The 16,815-nt window shown below is 41.1% G+C and overlaps 1 protein-coding gene across 1 annotated transcript in view; it reads left to right on the top strand.

The window, feature by feature from the left end:
- LOC143289493 (uncharacterized) overlaps positions 1–13,653 on the top strand; it is a 15,990-nt gene extending 2,337 nt beyond the window's left edge. Inside the window, exons 2-5 of the mRNA XM_076598478.1 lie at positions 270–396; positions 2,398–2,580; positions 6,535–6,663; positions 9,306–13,653. Of these exons, the coding sequence (XP_076454593.1) occupies positions 291–396; positions 2,398–2,580; positions 6,535–6,663; positions 9,306–9,460 (573 nt within the window). The 5' untranslated portion in view covers positions 270–290 and the 3' untranslated portion in view covers positions 9,461–13,653. The remainder of the gene's footprint in view (positions 1–269; positions 397–2,397; positions 2,581–6,534; positions 6,664–9,305) is intronic.
- The last annotated feature ends 3,162 nt before the right edge of the window (positions 13,654–16,815 follow it).

Genomic DNA, 16,815 nt, shown 5'->3' with positions numbered 1-16,815 from the left:
GCACATGTATGTATATGTCTATCTGTCTGTCTGTCTATCTATCTCTGCCAATTCATCCACCCGCCTATCTCTATAAATATCTGTGTCACTGTGGCTTGTATCACCTGGGTGCGTGCGTCTTCATCAACTCCAACCCCCACCCACCCCACAACCCACTCCCCACCCCCACTTCCCGGAACACCCTCCCTCCCCGCCCCCAGGGTGTGTGTGTGTGTGTGTGTGTGTGTGTGTGTGTGTGTGTGTGTGTGTGTGTGTGTACCGGCTGACAGTGAAAGAACAGATCCCGCAGAATGGGAAAGACGTGGAGCTGGTGTTGGTGGTGTCAGTGGTGGTCAGCGCTGCAGGTGGTGGTGGTGGTGATGCTGTGTATGTCACCTGTCAGTGGGGCCAGGAAAGGTGGGTCAGCTTGCACAGTCTACAGTTCGTCTGGTTGTGATTGTTGCTGTTGTTGCTGCTGTTCTTGTTCTTCGTCATCATCATTGTCGTCGTCGTCTTTGTCATCGTCATCATCATCATCATCACCACCACCGCCACCATGATGATCAGGATCAGGATCATCATCATCATCATCACGCAGTCCATAGTTGTTCATCATCATCATCATCATCATCATCATCATCATCATCATCATCGTCGTCGTCGTTGTCGTCATTGTTGTTGATGATATTGTTTTTGTTGTTGTCAATTTTTGTTTATCAACTTTATTATTATTATTATTATTATTATTATTATTATTATTATTATAACCAAGCGTTCTACTTGCTTCAAAAACTGCTTCACACATCAGCCATAGCAGACGCTGTTTTCGCAACTAACTTGCCGGTGTACAACGACCTGCGCAGAATGTGTGACGCCATTCCCGGTTTGAGTGCAAAGCCCATTCCAAACCTATTATCTAATCATCTATTAAATCAAGTCTCTGTATCGTTCACTGCAATATTATATTTGTTGTGCTTACACACACACATTAATCAGTTAGAAGCATACTTGATTTTAATTGCGTCGTTCGTCAGTCTAAAGATTTCAACGGCCGCGAAGCTTACGTCATTTTGTCTCACCATACACCACTCCATAACCAGCGTCGCTGTACGCGATTGGGTGAGCTGACATCTGTGTTTCTGACGTAGCGTATTTAATTAATATCTCTTTTGTCAGATCAGTAAACTACAAGTATTATATATACTGGCAGAAGCGTCGCGATTCCATCTTTAAACCTATTCCAGGTGTGTTTGCCAACGTTAAACTGATTTAACGCAGTTTGTAATTTTCCGCGATGAGCTCGCTAAAACTGACCCTGTTCAGGTGAATTAAATTAAGATTATATAAATTCATCTTAAATAATCAACACTTCATTTTATACTCATTAGAAAGTAGGCGTTGAGCTCTTTCTTTTGCGACCTATCCGACGTAACTCGGTTCAGGGATCATTTAGAAGTCTATCACTGAACACCTTGTAAGAAACACAGTTTTTATCAGATATAGCCTGATTTGCGCCGATCTGTTTCACAGCACACGCGATTGTCTTTGTAGTCCACTTAACTTGCATAAAGAGACGGAGTGGGTGATCAGTGGTCACTTTCTACCTGGTCAGTCTCTGACTAGAGAGCCTGCTCTCTCTCTCTCTCTCTCTTGCTGTTGGCAAGCAGTGTGTGTGTGTGCCTTGTCCCAGAGGCTGACATTCTCGCTACGTATCACTGCACTGTCTTCCTCTTAGTTCTTCTCTTTATAAAAACCCTTTTGTGACTGGCCTCTATATGTTCCTGGCCTGTGCGTGGGGATTCGTGTCTATCCTTTTATCCATTAAAACATTTAGTTAGTTCTTTTGTACCGTACCCATATTATAATAAAACTACTCGGGAACACGGTTACAAAAGTGGTGTCGCCAACAGGATTTTGATCCAACAGGATTTTGATTATTCAAAATATCCTGATGACAGGATAAAGATCCATTACAAAATAGATCCATATTATTCCCTTTAATGTTTAAATTCTTTCATCCAAAGTCAATCCATCCCTAAACCACAGCCATTTACCTCCAAGTGTACTTTGTTACAACTTGGCGCTGTGAGCATAGCATGTGCTGAGTCTTTAAATCTCTAATAATAAATCAAAGCCCCTCGCCAAGCTTACTCTCTCACATATTTGGCGCTTGCAAGCAAGGAGGATATTAAATTCTTAATATCTCAACTCAAAATCAAAGTCCCTTGCCAGATATGCTATCACATAATAATAATAATAATAATGATAATAATAATAATCACCATCATCATCATTATTATTATTGTTGCTGTTGTTATTGACACGACACGACATGACACGATATGATGTGATATAACGATACATAACACCCACACTTCGCCCCCCCCCCCCACCTCCCCTTCGTCCCGTGTTGCTCAGATGCAGAAGAAGGCAGCGGTTCATCAGCTCCAGTGTTGAAGTGCTGGGAATGCTCCAACTATGACCTGACAGGGAAGTTCTACGACTTCTGCCCCATGAACGACACTGTGGACCCCAGCAGGGCCTACCTGGGCAACTGCACCGGCAAGTGCTTCACCCACACGGACGACCTGAATGACAAGAGTGAGTGCACCCATCACGCAGGTCTCTTTAACTGGCAGAGCTGCTCCAACTTCCCTGACCAAACACTGCAGGTGCCTGCATCTCTCAGCCTGCATGGTTGGGTCAGACGCAGGGTTTTATGTTGTTGTTGTTAGGAGAGTACCGCCTTGTCAGGTTGTCCCAGACCCCCTGTTAGATGCATCTTCATCGTCGTCGTCGTTCATCGTCATTGAAATTTAGAAAACACAGTGTGCCAAAGTCTGAGGGCTTAAAAGAGAAAAGAACAACAAAGTAAGTGAACCAGTTTTATGATGAACACGACCACAACTACCACCACCACCACAACAACAACAACTGTACACACAGACAACACATACAACAGCAACAACAACTGGACACACAGACAACACACACACAACAACAACAACTGGACACACAGACAACACATACAACAACGACAACTGTACACACAGACAACACATACAACAACAACTGGACACACATACAACAACAACAACAGCTGTACACACATACAACAACAACGACAACAGCTGGACACCCAGACAACACATACAACAACTGGACACACATACAACAATAACAACAACTGGACACACAGACAACACAAACAACAATAACTGGACACACAAACAACACATACAACAACAACAACTGGACACACATACAAAACATACGACAACAAAACAACTGGACACAGACAAAACATACAACAACAACAGCAACAACTGGACACACAGACAACACATACAACAACTGTACACACAGACAACTCACACAACAATTGGACACACATACAACTGGACACACAGACAACACATACAACAACAGCTGGACACACATACAACAACAACAACTGGACACAGACAACACATACAACAACAACTGGACACAGACAACACATGCAACAACAAAAACAACTGGACACAGACAACACCTACAACAACAACAACTGTACACAGACAACACATACAACAACAACAACGACTGGACAGACAGACAACACATACAACAACAAGAGCAAGAACTGAACACAGACAACACATTCAACACTAACAACTGGACACAGACAACACATACAAAAACTACAACAACTGTACACAGACAACACATACAACAACAACTGGACACACACAACACATACAACAACTGGACACAGACAACACATACAACAACAACAACAACTGTACACACAGACAACATATACTACAACAACAACAACTGGACACACAGACAACACATACAACAACAACAACAACAACTGGACAAACATACAACAACAGCAACAACAACTGGACACAGACAACACATACAACAACAACAACTGGACACAGACAACACATACAACAACAACTGGACACAGACAACACATACAACAACAACTGGACAAACATACAACAACAGCAACAACAACAACTGGACAAACATACAACAACGGCAACAACAACAACTGGACACAGACAACATATACAACAACAACTGGACGCACAGACAACACATACAAGGTTCACAAGAAGTTGAGGACCGCTCCATACAAGAACGTACGTTTTCATAAAAAAAAAGATCGAGAGATGATTTAAATGATGCAGGCTGCACGCTGTCTAGCACTGGCCTTTTTACATGGTACGCTGAAGGATTTTTCAGGCTCACGAGCATCATGAACTGCTTGAAAAATGCGTTAAAAAAAAGGAAAAAAAGTTGCGATTTTTTAGCTGGACATCAACAGTTATTCAGTGGTTCATAAACGACAATTGTGTTTTTTCATTGTAAAAAGAAAAAAAAAGTATTTAAAAAAAAGAAAAAAAGAATGACCAGCGTCCAGACCACCACTCAAGGTCTAATGGAGGGAGAGAAAATATCGGCGGCTGAGCCGTGATTCGAACCAGCGCGCTCAGATTCTCTCGCTTCCAAAGCGAACGCGTTACCTCTAGGCCATCACTCCACATATATCAACATAACATGAAATATAACTAACATAACAAGAGAGGCAAGGCCTTCAAGACTCACTTGTGATACACTTAAAAAAAAAAAAAATCTAATCGTTAAAATGTGTTCTGTATTTGTTATTATAAAGCTTCGGGTTAAAAAAAAGAAAAAAAAAGAAAAAAAAAAAAAAAAAAGAAGTCCTAACCAGATTCGAACCCCGCGTGTTCGGGTGAGAACAAATTGTCTTACCCATTACACTATATATATATCGTGGCTCCTTACCTGACGTTCTAAAATTTAATATTTGAACATACTTTTTTAAAGGGCGATAAATCAATTGCGGTATTCGCAGTGAGAACGCTATTTAAATCATATTATTCTGGTGTATCTTGGGCATTCAAAAAATCTTTAAGGGCAATAAAAAATTCTTTTTAAGTCCGCGGTAAAGGAGACGTGGCTATCGCCGCAATCACACTGCAACATTTAGCAGTTTTCTCTAGATCTAGATAGATGTACAAGTTTAGTTACACCCGCCGGGAATGTAGTACGACACAGTCGATTCAATTTGTCTTTTATGTTCATTCTAGGTTTATAGTTTTAAAGTTGCAATGAAAATTTAGTATTTTGTTAAACTAATAACATGTAGAGCCAAGTACAAGTACTTCTAAACGTCGTAAGAAGTGAAAAGGACTTCATTTTGAGAAAAGTCAAGACTGGAAATTTTTTCGTTTCATGGTGATCAGTTCAAGGGTATTAACTCGCATGGTTTACAATTTTTAACTGTGAATTCCGACTGATTCTGTGGATATTTTTATGGCAGTTTGGGGCATAATCCAGTAAGTGATGAGGTGTTCACAAATCTTTCTCTGAATAAATATTTAACGGTCTCCTTCTCCAACTTTCCATCACATGTTATCGTGTATTGTCCATTGAAAATAGGATTGAACGGGCAGGTCAACAACTTGAAACAAAATGGCGTCGTTCGCGTTCGCGAAGAATATGAGCACGCGCTTTGAATGTGTATAAATATGTGTACGCAATTGATTTTTGCCCATGACCTTCAGGGCTCAGCCAATAGATCTGTAAAGTCTACTCGTCGTATTGATTTTAGTATTTTCCGAAAAAGACCACTTGGGCGAATGAACATAGTGGAAGCCCTAGAGTAAAACACACAAGCTTTTTATGTATTGAGTATAATTTCAAAATGTAATGTTTAAGATGATAAAGATCAGTTTAAAGCAAATTAAGTCCCCTAGCATTAATTACAGATTAATTTCCCTTTTTTACTCTCTGCACCAAAACGTTTGCAAAATAAATAAAACTTCCATGCTTAGCAAAAGAAGTTCCTGTTTGAACAAAAAATGATAATAATGACTGCTCTTGTTGTGTAAGAAATCAGATCAAAGTGCCAAGTTTAGAGAATACAAAAAATATAAATATAACAGTAAATGCAGTTTGCATATAATTTGGCTTTATTTATTTATTTTTTTTGTGCCCATCCCAGAGGTGCAATATTGTTTTAAACAAGATGACTGGAAAGAACTGAATTTTTCCTATTTTTATGCCTAATTTGGTATCAACTGACAAAGTATTTGCAGAGAAAATGTCAATGTTAAAGTTTACCACGGACACACAGACACACACACACAGACAACCGAACACCGGGTTAAAACATAGACTCACTTTGTTTACACAAGTGAGTAAAAAATAAGCACGTAAGTAAACACATGAGAATAATCGTAATGCTTAGAAGGCAAGGACAACCGAGACTTTGAATTCCGAAATCTACCAGCCCCGTTCTCATGCACTTGTGTTTTGCTCCGTGTGTGTGCGTGTGTGTGTGTGTTGGGGAGTGCGCGCACGCACGCGCACATGCGTATGAACAAAATAATGATCATGAATGCGCTCAATGCTTCCCCTTCCGTCCGACCACTCCACTCCCCACCACACACACACACACACACACAAACACACACACTCCCTGCACCCCACGTGCCACACCCACTAAACAAAACGTGGTGCGCGTTGCAGAGATTTACCGTGGCTGCTCGACGACCCAGTGGAATCTGCCTAAGCCTCTGCCTCCTGACGGCTGTTACCCCTGGTACTCTGAGATTTGGTGCGTGTGTAGTACTGACGCCTGCAATGGGGTGAAGCTGGGTGAGGACCTCTCTCTGTCTGTGTCTCCGTTCCTGTCTGTGTCTGTGTCTTCCGTTTCTGTCTGTGTCTGTATCTTCCGTTTCTGTCTGTCTGTGTCTCTCGTTTCTGTCTGTCTGTCTGTGTCTGTGTCTCCCGTTTCTGTCTCTCTGTGACTGTGTCTCCCGTTTCTGTCTGTGTCTGTGTCTCCCGTTTCTGTCTCTCTGTGACTGTGTCTCCCGTTTCTGTCTCTCTGTGACTGTGTCTCCCGTTTCTGTCTGTCTGTGACTGTGTCTCCCGTTTCTGTCTGTCTCTGTCTGTGACTGTGTCTCCCGTTTCTGTCTGCCTCTGTCTGTGACTGTGTCTCCCGATTCTGTCTGCCTCTGTCTGTCTGTGTCTCCCGTTTCTATCTGTGTCTGTGACTGTGTCTCCCGTTTCTGTATCTCTGTGTCTGTATCTGTGTCTCCCGTTTCTGTCTGTCTGTGTCTGTGTCCCCCATTTCTGTTTGTGTCTGTGTCTCCCGTTTCTGTCTGTGTCTCCCGTTTCTGTCTGTCTGTGTCTGTGTCTCCCGTTTCTGTCTGTCTGTCTGTGACTGTCTCCCGTTTCTGTCTGTCTGTCTGTGACTGTGTCTCCAGTTTCTGTCTGTGTGTTTCTGTGTCTGTGTCTCCCGTTTCTGTCTGTCTGTGTCTCTGTCTCAGGTTTCTGTCTGTCTGTCGGTGACTGTGTCTCCAGTTTCTGTCTGTCTGTGACTGTGACTGTGTCTCCCGTTTCTGTCTGTCTGTGTCTCCCGTTTCTGTCTCTCTGTGTCTGTGTCTCTGTCTCAGGTTTCTGTCTGTGTCTGTGACTTGTCTCCCGTTTCTGTCTGTGTCTGTGACTTGTCTCCCGTTTCTGTCTGTCTGTGTATCCCGTTTCTGTCTGTCTGTGTCTCCCGTTTCTGTCTGTCTGTGTCTCCCGTTTCTGTCTGTGTCTGTGACTTGTCTCCCGTTTCTGTCTGTCTGTGTCTGTGTCTCCCGTTTCTGTCTGTCTGTGTCTCCCGTTTCTGTCTGTGTCTGTGACTTGTCTCCCGTTTCTGTCTGTGTCTCCCGTTTCTGTCTGTCTGTGTCTCCCGTTTCTGTCTGTGTCTGTGTCTGTGACTATTTCTCCCGTTTCTGTCTGTCTGTCTGTCTGTGTCTCCCGTTTCTGTCTCTCTGTGTCTGTGTCTCCGTTTCTGTCTGTGTCTCCGTTTCTGTCTGTCTGTGTCTGTGTCTCCTGTTTCTGTCTGTGTCTCTGTTTCTGTCTGTCTGTGTCTGTGTCTCCCGTTTCTGTCTGTGTCTGTGTCTCCGTTTCTGTCTGTCTGTGTCTGTGTCTCCCGTTTCTGTCTGTCTGTCTGTGACTGTGTCTCCGTTTCTGTCTGTCTGTCTGTGTCTCCCGTTTCTGTCTGTCTGTCTGTGACTGTGTCTCCCGTTTCTGTCTGTGTCTGTCTGTGTCTCCCGTTTCTGTCTGTCTGTGTCTCCCGTTTCTGTCTGTCTGTGTCTGTCTCTGTCTCCCGTTTCTATCTGTCTGTGTCTGTCTGTGTCTCCCGTTTCTATCTGTCTGTGTCTCCCGTTTCTGTCTGTCTGTGTCTCCCGTTTCTGTCTGTCTGTCTGTGTCTCCCGGTTCTGTCTGTCTGTGTCTGTGTCACCCGTTTCTGTCTGTCTGTGTCTCCCGTTTCTGTCTGTCTGTGACTGTCTCCCGTTTCTGTCTGTCCATGTCTGTGTCTCCCGTTTCTGTCTGTCTTTTTTGTGTCTCCCGTTTCTGTCTGTCTGTGACTGTCTCCCGTTTCTGTCTGTCTTTTTTGTGTCTCCCGTTTCTGTCTGTCTGTGACTGTCTCCCGTTTCTGTCTGTCCATGTCTGTGTCTCCCGTTTCTGTCTTTTTTGTGTCTCCCGTTTCTGTCTGTCTTTTTTGTGTCTCCCGTTTCCCAGTGGTTTTTTGTTTGTCTTCTTTTTTGTCTGTCTATGTCACTCTGTGTGTGTGTGTGTGTGTGTGTGTGTGTGTGTGTGTGTGTGTGTGTGTGTGTGTGTACACTCGCTTGTTCGTGCATGTGTGTTGGTTTCTGAATCACTTCTGCTTGTTAACGCCACGTGTTCCCTGTCTGAGAGGTGTGAGCGTCAATGTGCACTTTTCTTCTTCTTCTTATCCACATCGTCATCATTGTTATAATAATAACAACAACAATAATGATAATTTATCAATTTATTTATTTATCTATTTATCCATTTATTCACTATTCATGTTGACAACATACGGGCAGGCCCACCAGTGACGCGGAACGATGATAATGATGATCATGATGATGATGATGATGATAATAATAATAATGTTGACTACAAGATCCTCGCCTGTGGTGTGAGCGCCAATCATCATCATCATCAATCAATTGAATAGTCAATTAACAAACTAACATGAACCAACCAACCAACCAACCAGCTAACCAACCAATCAACCAACCAACTAACCAGCCAACCAACCAACCAACCAGCTAACAAAATAACTAACCAACCAACCAACCAACCAGCTAGCTAACTAACCAGCCAACCAACCAACCAACCATCCAACCAGCTAACCAACCAACCAAGCAGCTAACCAACTAACCAACCAACCAACCAACCAACCAACCAGCTAACCTTTCATGTTGAACCCCAAACAGGCAGGCCGACCAGTGACGTGGAGTTCGATGCCCACATAGACTACAGCAAACCACCGGGACGCTCTGGCCACGTCAGTCTCACAGGGGACGCCATCACCACAGCTCTTCTCTGTCTCCTCAGTCCTGCATTGGTGGTCATCTCCAGTCTGCACTGACAGGGGGTGGGGTGGGGCTGGGGGGTGGAGGTGGTGGTGGTGGGTAGTGGGGGTGAGGGTAGTGGGGGCGAGGTGGTGGGAGCGAAAACTTAGATAAAATTGAGCATTTAGACTTTGATATATTTTATGAAAAAGTTTCTAAAACAATCATTGAAGCAGCTGAATTATCAATTCCAAAAAGAACACCCGCCAGAAAAGCAAAGCATAGTGGTAATATTTGGTGGAATCAAGCGTGTGCACAGGCTGTTGAACTTAAAAAAGAAGACTTTTAAACAATGGTTAAAGGATAGTAAGGAATTAAACAATGATAAGAACACGGAGATTGACAAGCAAAGACTAAAGGTCAGAGTGGAGCTATCCCATGAAGAAATGAGGGAAGCCAAAAATCAGTGCAACAGAGTTGTTGCTCAAGTCAAAAGACAATATTGGTCTAATTATTGTATTCAAGAAGTTTCAGATACAAAGAAGGTATGGAAGAAAATTAAGGATATGAAAAATGGGATATCTTTTCAAGAATATCATATAAAAGTTAATGGGAAATGTTTCCCTACCTCTTTAGAAAAAGCAGAAACTTTTGCAGATATGTTTGCCAAAACATGCAACGATGATGGATCAACACCCGAAGAGCTGGCTGTCAGAATTAATAGTGAATCAAATGAACAATATAAGGAACCAGCTCCTCATAATGACATATTTATGAATGCTCCACTTACTTCTAAAGAAGTTGAAGATGCAATTGCGTCATTTGGAAAAAAAAAAAAAAAAAGTAGCTGTAGGTTATGATGGTATTTCGTACACCATGATCAGTCATCTTCCTAAAGAATGGTACAAGCTTCTTAATACACTATATACAAAATATTGGGAAAGAGGCAAAACATCTTGTATATGGAAAAAAGCTATCATTACTCCCATACTTAAATCAGATAAACCACGGTCAGACACATCGAGTTATAGACCCATATCCCTAATATCGCACGTCGGAAAAATCTTGGAGAAAATTATATTGATGAGGCTAACATATTATTGTGATAAAAACAGAATTATTCCGACTGCACAGGCCGGATTCAGAAAGGGCAAATCTACTTTAGATCACCTAGTTTTCAAAGAGAAAGAGTGTTTTGGCCACGTTCTTCGATGTACAAAAAGCTTATGACCGCATTTGGCATGCCAGACTACTGTTTAAGCTACAGAACATTGGGTTAAGTGGCAATGTATACAGGTATATAAAATCTCTTTTGGGCAATCATTGTCGTCTTCAAGATCAATTAACATGGGTATTCCGCAAGGTTCTATAATTTCCCCACTCCTGTTTAACATAATGTTGTATGATTTGCCAAAATATTTGTCTGAATCTATAAATCTCACTCAATATGCTGATGATATAGCAGTTTGGATGAACGTAACTTTGCGAAAGAAAACGTGCCTGCGTTATATCAATCACATTAACAGTTTATATCAATCAGAACTTGATAAATTAAACATGTATATGAAAGATAAGATTACAGTTTTCAACTGAAAAGACACACATGATACTTTTTAATAATGGTGCTGCCCCCCCCCCCCCCTCCAAATTACCAACTTTTCATCTTGATGGAAGAGAACTCTTCTACAAACCTGAGGTCAAATTCCTTGGTGTTTATTTTACTCCAAAGCTAAATTGGAAGAAACATCTAGAACACATGAGATCAAAAGCAATCAAAAGCTTAAAATTGCTTAAAATCGTCAGTAAACAGCCTTGGGGTCAAGATTCAAAAACACTTATTCATCTCGCTACTGCACTGGTAAGATCTAGACTGACGTATGGACAGGAGGTATTTTTCTCTGCTCCGAATGCTTACCTTAAAAAAATGCAAAGTCTAGATAGCAAAGCCATAAAGCTGGCCCCAGGAGTTCCGTTTCATACGAACACATTACAGTCGTATAGAACTGCAGGAATACTACCTCTTAATGAATTAAGAAAGCTAGAATCGGCAAAATATGTAATTAGAACAAATGCTACAGAAAATTCTGTCAAAACTGAGATTAATATACGGTCTGACAAACATTTTTCAAAACGAGCGAAACAGAACAGAAATCTAGAAACAATTTCTACATACGTGTCAGATACTATTAATCAATCAAATGTTGATCCACAAAATGTTGCTCCGATTATGAGCACTTCACCAGTTCTATGGGAATTAACGGGAACAGCTTTTGACATTCAATATTGTGGCATTAAGAAAGATGAAAATCCCAATATACTGGCTTCTCGAATCAAATCACACTTGTCTGAAACATACCCCCACCACTTAAAAATATATACAGACGGTTCTGTTCTAGAAAATCAATTTGCTGGTTCTGGATATGCAATTCCTGCTTTGAAAATTGAAAAGTCATATCATATTGGAAAGGGCTTCTCAATTTTTACAGCTGAATTAATTGCCATCCTTATGGCATTAACATATCTAATTGATCTGCCCCTAAACTTGATTAATGTTTTATTTTGTGTCGATTCAAAATCAGTTCTGCAGTCTATCAAATCAGGTTGCACGATCATTAATTATAACATCATTTCTGAAATAAGATTTTTGATTCACTGTATTCAAATGAGAGGAACTAATATTGAAATGTGCTGGATTCCCTCACACTGTGGGCTTTTCTCCAATGAACGTGCAGATCATCTTGCAAAGCTTGGAGCTAAAAACGCTTTGAATGCAATTGAACTTCCTCATCGTTTATCATCATCTGAAATGTGTAATATTGTTGAAAGAAATATGCAAAATTCCTTTATGTCTTTAGAAGTTAACACTTCTGCCATATTAAATGCTAAAAGAACTGGCAGGGCTGTTAAGAGCATGGCATTTAGGTTATTACTAAATGCCCCATACACAAAATATTGTGAAAATATTGAATGCATTTGCAAGGGACGTTTAACAGTAGAGCATGTTTTAACCCGCTGTTTAGTAATGAAACCTTTTTTGCCTCCATAAATTATGGAACATGTGTTACCAGTTTCAAATGTTAACATTTTTTGGAAAAAGTTATATATTTCAAACTGTTCTTTATTAAAGTTAGCTAGCTATGTGTTAAATAGTCCAGTTGGTTGTTTATTGTAGGTCCCCACATGAACCTCTTTTCAAATAATAATCTACAGAAGTAGTGCATACAATATTTGATTATTGATTTTTTTTTTGTCCTAATCCCGCTTTCCCCGTCCCGCCTCTCACACACACCCTTCCAGTATTATGTTTTTTCTTTCTCCAATTGCTGACACTCACCCTCTCCATTTTAGATTTTGTACTCACATTCTGTTCTCTCTGTCTGTCTGTCTGTCTGTCTCTTCCCTTCTTAGTCCCCTCCCCCTAGCCCCCCCCTTCCCCTCCACCTCAACCGCCCCCCTTTTCATTCGAATATACAGAAATGTCGATTTCTAATTAATAATAACAATCATCATTATGATAGAAATGATAATAATCCAAATGATAATAATGTCATTTATTTTCAGTCTAATATCATCATCTTAGATGAACAGACTATAAAAAAAAAATAAAAAAAATGAACGAACGCTTGTGCAAAAGATTGATTGATTGATATGGATACTTATACAGCGCCTATCCTCACCAAGCACTTAGCGCTTTACAAACACAGAGTTATTTGCTCAACAGGCTGCCAACCTGGGTAGAGCCGACTGACGGCTGCCACTGGGCACTCATCATTGGTTTCCTGTGCCATTTTGTCAGATGTCAGGCACGCACACATGCACACTCAGACAGACATGTAACATTTTACGTGTATGACCGTGTTTTTTTTTGGTGGTTGTTTGTTTTTACCCCGCCATGTAGACAACCATACTCTGTTTTCGGCGGTTTGCATGCTGGGTATGTTCTTGTTTATATAATCCACCGAACGCTGACATGGATTACAGGATCTTTAACGTACGCATTCGACCTTTTGCGTGCGTATACACACGAGCGCCTGGTCATTCGGCGTTTTTGTTGTTGTTTGCTTATTGTTGTTGTTGTTGTTGTTGTTGTTGTTGTTGCTGCTGTTGATGTTTTTGCCTGAAGTTATTAAACTCCTCTTGCAGATTTTCCAATCAAAAATGAAAATAAGTATCATAAAAGAAAAAGAACGGAAACGAAAATAAAGTATCTCGAACGATAAGAACAACGTCGTTACTGTTTTAATACTCTCTCTCTCTCTCTCTCTCTCTCTCTCTCTCTCTCTCTCTCACACATACATTCTCTCTCTCTCTCTCCCTCACACACACACACACATACACACGCATTCCCCCCCCCACCCCCCCGCCCTCCCTTCGCCCCCCTCCCCCACACGCGATTCAAGATTCGAGAGTTAAGTATCCTTTGACTCCTCTTTGGGCATGGAGGATTTCAGAAAACAACGTAACCAAGTACACTGATTATTTTAGCGTTTGCATCAGTAAAGACTACCTTCTGCATGAAAGTGTCCTATGCAACAGTGCAAGTCTTAATGAATTTATTGTATCCGAAGAGAACCTATTTGCTTGCAAAAAATAATTTACAAAAAGAAAATGCAGACGTTGGACATACATATTTATCAGGCAACAATCTTTTCCCATTATCAGAAAAATATGGACACTCCATAATACAATGAAATTCATCACCAACAGTATTCATGTCACTTTTTGAAAAAAAATACAAATATGGTATTCTCTTGGAAATCCATTTACCCGTCCTGTTTTAATCGGTAAACAGTGATCACTGCATTTAAATTTGACCAACAAAATTATGTTTGTAGTGGGCAACTGACTGATATATTTTTCACACTTAAACTCCCTTGTATAGTGCTTATGTGTTACATACATTTTGTACTTTATTGTAATGATTCCATCCACATCTTTTCGAAATTATCCTTTAAAGCAGTATTGACATTGCGACATAGGTAATCTGTATTAAAAAAATGCCTGTGATTCCCAAAACGCAATCAAATTCCGTTTCAACTAATATTCATTGTGAATAACTAATTTATTCTGATCTATGAATTCCTTTTATCTACAAATAATACTACTCTGCTAAACGTTTTTAAAGATATATTTTCTTATTCACAAACACACACACACATACACACACACCCCCCCCCCCAACCCCATTCCCCCCTCACACACGCGCACACACACACACACACACACGCACACCCCCCCCACCAACCCCCACCCCTACCCGCACACACACACACACACACACACACACACACGCACACACCCCCCACCAACCCTCACCCCTACCCGCACACACACACACACACACCCCATGCCCCCGTACATGCACACACACACACACACACACACACACGCGCGCGCGCGCGTACACACAGAGAGACATGCAGACCTTCACACTGAGTCTGAAACACAATAGCCTTCTTTGCCTTGGGTCACATCTAAAAATGTAATGTTTTAGCTGAGTGAGAGCCGTTAAAAAATTTGTTCCATAGTACATTCAGATAGATGTCCCATTATATGACAGAATTTTCTAACATTGACAGACGTATGTCCCAGTGTAGTTCCATACTGAGCAGACTTCATATTCCAACTAAAAATGATAAAACGACTGCTGTTATTTAGTGTGTTTGTATGTCAGAAAAAAGAGCTACGTTTTGTGAACAGGAAATAAAAATGTAACAATAACCCGACAGAAATGTTTTCGCTTCTTTATATTTTTTGTGCGTTGTCATGATGATTTGAGTGTGTGGAAAAAACTGATGTTTTTCTTCTTGTTTAAAAGAAAACACACACACACACACACACACACACACACACACACACACACACACACACACACACACACACACACACACACACACACAAATTTTCGTGACGACAAAGTATTTCCAGAGAAAATGAATTGGTCAAAGTTTACTACGGACGCATACACATACAAGCACACGGACACACAAACAACCGACTCACTCTGTTTGAACAGGGAGCCAACAAGTGTATCAAACAACGAGTGTTGGACACAACAATTAATCAAGCTGCACTTGCGTGCGAACTCTCCGACTCTCGCTGTTTCTTGGTGAAATACCGCAGTTTGTTTAGTTCACCAGTTCGTAGTTTGTTCAGCGGGAGTACCCTCTGTCTCTTTGTTTTCAGTGAACACAGACCAGTGAAGACCCTTCCATTAACAAAATGGGAATTAACAGCAACTGGGAAACGGGACTGATGCAGATGAACGTTTTGAATAGCTGGCAGTCCGTTCTGCTTCCGACAACGTGTCGGTTGAATTCACTCCTTTGTTTACAGCACGACGGGTTTTTGTGTTCTTGCTTTTGATTTTTTTTCCCACTTCCTTGTCTGCCTGTGTTCCCAGAGGAAAACCAGTTTCGTGATAAGATCTTTGATGTCCACAATTACACAGGAAAAAAACCCACATAACACACGCGCACACATACATACATACACACACGACACACACAGACACACACAGACATACATACTAACACACGTGCACATACGTGCATACAAACACACAGAAACAGACAGAGACACACTACACATACACACACACAAGACAATACACGCACGTACACACAAACACACACGCACGAGCATATGCACACTCACATACATGCATACAACACACTCGCACGCGCGCGCACACATGCATTTTCAATGGCTGTTCAGTCAACATCAGTCCGCAGACAAAGGAAAGAAACTAATGTACCTCGTTGTCCTCGTCCTCTTCAGAATGAGCAGTGGTTTATTTATTTATTTATCAATTTATTTATACACTTATTTGCTTACTTATTTGTTTACTTATTTATTTACTTATCTATTTAATTATACATTTATCCGTTTATCTATTTACTTGTGTTTTTTTTTCTGTTTGTTCATTTATTTATTGGTTTGTTTGTCATTCAGCTGATTATTGATTAAAAAAAAAATTGTATTGCTACCTTTTCATCTGTACCAGTTCACTGGCTTTATCGATGATCGTAAGTCCTCTAAACACTGCCAGTAGCAGAGGCAACAGCAGCAGTAGTATGATGATGTTGTTGACGATGGTGATGATAGTGATGCTGCTGCTGCTGCTGATGATGATCATGATTATGATGATGAACATGCATCAGCTGTTATTGCTGATGACAATAGCGATTTGCTCTGGTTACTGTTTGAGCCTACGACCACTGTTGCTGTCACATCTTTCCTGTGTCCGCCTCCATTGTAACCAGGACTGCCATTCCTTTTACGTTAAAACAGTTGACAGCCACGGGCAGACGATTTTCACCATCATATGAAGACTGATCGATTGATTTACTCTAGTTGTTGCCTTTCGTGTTTCTGTTTCAATGCAGCACAAAGTGATTTCCACTTCAGAAAGCGACAAGATGAGAACAAA

The sequence above is a fragment of the Babylonia areolata genome, chromosome 14 (genome assembly GCF_041734735.1).
Source record: "Babylonia areolata isolate BAREFJ2019XMU chromosome 14, ASM4173473v1, whole genome shotgun sequence".
NCBI lineage: Eukaryota > Metazoa > Mollusca > Gastropoda > Neogastropoda > Buccinidae > Babylonia > Babylonia areolata.
Note: the sequence above shows the minus strand (reverse complement) of the source record. Positions and strands in the feature narration are given on the sequence as shown.